A 3,827-nucleotide genomic window follows, 5' to 3' on the forward strand; every position below is an offset into this window, starting at 1 on the left:
ATTGTGCTGCCCCCTACTGCCAGGTACTCCATATCAGCGACCTCAGTAGACATTAGACATCATGAGAGAGCAGAATGGGGCGCTCCGCAGAACTCACGGACTTCGAACGTGGTCAGGTGATTGGGTGCCACACATCACGCAAGTCAATGCCAAACGACGCCTCGCTTGGTGTAAGGAGCGTAAACATTGGACGATTGAACAGTGGAAAAACGTGTGGTGTGACGAATCACGGTACACAATGTGGCAATCCAATGGCAGGGTGTGGGTATGGCGAATGCCCAGTGAACGTCATCTGCCAGCGTGTGTAGTGCCAACGGTAAAATTCGGAGGCGGTGGTGTTATGGTGTGGTGGTGTTTTTCATGGAGGGGGCTTGCACCCCTTGTTGTTTTGCGTGGCACTATCACAGCACAGGCCTACATTGATGTATTAAACACCTTCTTGCTTCCCTCTGTTGAAGAGCAATTCGGGGATGGCGATTGCATCTTTCATCACGATGGAGCACCTGTTCATACTGCACGGCCTGTGGTGGAGTGGTTACACCACAATAACATCTCTGTAATGGACTGGCCTGCACACAGTCCTGACTTGAATCCTATAGAACACCTTTGGGATGTTTTGGAATGCCGACTTTGTGCCAGGCCTCACCGACCTACATCGATACCTCTCCTCAGTGCAGCACTCCGTGAAGAATGGGCTGCCATTCCCCCAAGAAACCTTCCAGCACCTGATTGAACGTATGCCTGCGAGAGTGGAAGGTGTCATCAAGGCTAAGGGTGGGCCAACACCATATTGTATCCAGCATTACCGATGGAGGGCGCCACCAACTTGTAAGTCATTGTCAGCCAGGTGTCCGGATACTTTTGATCACATAGTGTATATATATATATATATATATCCTGTTCATAATATCCATTTGTTTAGAGAAGTTACAAAAAAAATCCCATTTACATTGGAGTTTATCTTAATGACGTTATACTCTTCTATACACTCAGCTTTACTCTAGGTAATGACTACGCGCGCTATTATCCATCTCCATACTTAAACTATTTTTAATGTCCCTTTAATGTCCTCACTGCACGACATAAAGCATTAAGTAGCGACACATCTGAGAAAAAATACAATTAGTTTTCAAGACGAAAGGTAATTGCAGCCAACGACCTAAAGGTGGCGCTGTGTCCTTACATCTCCAGTAGATCTCTACTAATGGATTCAAACACCTCCCTCTGGTTAATGGTTGGATCCAGAGCTTTATAATAACCATAGACAGATAAAGACAGCAGCTTTCTTTTCTGCTTGGCTGCATGTGAACTGAAAGAAACTGATTAAAATTGCAGAAAAAGGGACCCTCTAAAGAGTGACTGTGAGCCAGCTGAGAGGCTTTATTCCTTGCTATAACATTACCGCCCTCAGTTGGTGAAGCAGCAGGAGAGGGAGGAGAAGGAAAATCCAATGATTAATGGGTTCTTTTCTCTGAATTCTTTCCTCCAGTTTCAGCAGCGGGACCACCTGTTTGACTTTTCGTTGCTGCACAATAACTTTGGGACCATGAATCAGACAGACGCGGTGGCTTTGCTCACCAACAGTAGCAACGCGTTGGGTAACCTACTGGGATGTTGCACCCAAGCTTCGGTGGTAACAGACGATGGCTTTGTGGAGCCAGCTGTGGACGAAAAGAACTTATTTATTATGAGGGTGGTCCAGATCGCCGTCATGTGCGTCCTCTCCCTCACCGTGGTCTTCGGGATCTTCTTCTTAGGATGCAATCTTCTCATCAAGTCGGAAGGGATGATAAACTTTTTGGTCAAAGACCGAAGACCATCCAAAGAAGTTGAAGCAGTCATCGTCGGTCCTTACTGAGAGAACCAAGAAAGAATATCGTTGATGTCTTCACAAATGTCTGAAGCAACACGTTTTGCCTTTTGTTTCTCTGTCCCGTCTGTCGAAAGGAGAAGAATTACAGCCAAAAAACGAGGAGAAGATTTTTTTTGGAGGATGGAAACGAAGGGGGGGAAAAAAAAAATTACACAAAGGCTCGAGAAGTTGCTTTGGTGGAACGCCTGAAGTGATGCCAAAAACTGATACGACAGCACTTTAAAGGAAGGGGGTAAAATGGGTCAAGTCGCTGGTGAGCTCGTGAGACGTCCGGTGGTGTAAAGCACAGACACATGAGTTTACTTTGTTTCTAGCTTGAAACCGGGGAAATTTCCATACTTTGATTGTAATGTTTTTTGTTTTTTTGGTTTTTTTATTATTATTATTACTATGGGTTGTTGTATTGTTTTGTTTTTTTCATTCAAAGACAAAAACTTTGATAGCGTATCTTTGATAAAAATCGAGGCATTATTTATTATTCCTGTTATTTTTTGGAAATTTTGAAAATCGTATTTAATTGTTTTTATCTGTATTTTTTTGTTCTATTTTTTTTCAAGCTCACTGACATGTTTGCTATCTTTCTAATATGCCATTTTGTATACTTGATATTGTACTTTTGCCCCTTTCTTCTGCTTTCCCCCTTGGTTTGAAGATCCTTTATGTGTATGGTTTTTCAAGTTCACTTAAATTTAGGAGAAATTTCTATCAATTTGGAAATTTAGTTTTGCTTCCTAATTTTTTTTCTGCTGGGATTAGTGTAGCCCATAAATGATACAAAAAAATAAAAAAATAAAAATTCTGGATTTAAAATAAATAAATAAATAAATTCCATAGACATCCTGAAATTTTTCTAAAAAAAAAATAAAAAAAAAATTCCATAAACATCCTGAAATTTTTCTAAAAAAATAAATAAATAAATTCCATGAACATCCTGAAATTTTTCTAAAATAAATAAATAAATAAATAAATTCCATGAACATCCTGAATTTTTTTTCTAAATAAATAAATAAATTCCATGAACATCCTGAAATAATATTTGCCTTGGGTTGAAATCTAGAAAAAAAAATTCCCAAAAACTGTATGCCTATGTACAAAAAAATATTTAAAAAAATGTCTTTGGATTTTCACATTTTTACTTGATTTTGGACTATTTTTGTGCAATGTTTTGTGATGTTAAACCCCATTTATGACTACTGACTTACTGATTTTAATATTATATATTATATTGTTTTTTTAATTTTTTTTTAACCATTAAAGTAAAAAATTAAGTGGTTAATTCCGTTTATTTAAATCATTTTGCCCTCGGCACTATCTGTAATTTATTTCCCCTAAATTTGTATAGGCAAAATGTGAAAAAAAGTGGGATTTCTTGACTGGTTTGATCTCCATCTGGAGACGGAGAGGAGGAAAAAAAAAAAAAGCTGAATTGATTATTATAAACAGTTAACAAGGGAGCAGGTGCAATTTAGATACGACGGAAAGCCGAAGGGAGGGGGAGGGGAGCTATGGCATTGTATATTAGGTGTTCCTATCTTTAGACCTGGCACCTTATGAATATTTTGGAAAAGAAAAAAAAAAAGCTGAAAAAAACTATAATTACTATTCGTACTCATTTAATTAAATCAATCGCATGTGTCAAGTCAGCGATGGATATGACTGCTATCTCTGGAAATTTGTAATTCTAATGAAGAGTCAGACATAGCGAGTCGAGTTTTTAGTCTGTACGAGGATCCAGCGCAGCGCTGTCCGTACAGAAGCCTATTGTGATAGACGTACCCGTCCTGACACGTGACAGATGGAACAATTAATAGGTCATTCTGATTCAATGCCTCTGTACAAGGCCATGGGACAACACAAACACGAGCGGATCAACTTGAAGGGAGCAACCGATGGGCATGCAGTGCGGTCATTGCTTTTTTATATCCAATGGCGTATACTTTTACACTCTGACATT

General features: G+C 39.3%; 1 protein-coding gene across 1 annotated transcript; it reads left to right on the forward strand.

Annotated features, from left to right (window-relative positions):
• Positions 1-1,271: 1,271 nt before the first annotated feature.
• RPRM (reprimo, TP53 dependent G2 arrest mediator homolog) lies at positions 1,272-2,013 on the forward strand. The gene has a single exon (XM_075285596.1). The coding sequence runs from the start codon at positions 1,451-1,453 to the stop codon at positions 1,856-1,858; it is 408 nt and encodes a 135-aa protein (XP_075141697.1). The 5' UTR covers positions 1,272-1,450; the 3' UTR covers positions 1,859-2,013.
• The last annotated feature ends 1,814 nt before the right edge of the window (positions 2,014-3,827 follow it).

Source organism: Leptodactylus fuscus, chromosome 8 (genome assembly GCF_031893055.1).
Source record: "Leptodactylus fuscus isolate aLepFus1 chromosome 8, aLepFus1.hap2, whole genome shotgun sequence".
Taxonomy (NCBI): domain Eukaryota; kingdom Metazoa; phylum Chordata; class Amphibia; order Anura; family Leptodactylidae; genus Leptodactylus; species Leptodactylus fuscus.

Coding starts and splice junctions, on each gene's coding strand:
- RPRM (XM_075285596.1), top strand. CDS start 1,451: ATGATTAATGGGTTCTTTTCTCTGAATTCTTTCCTCCAGTTTCAGCAG.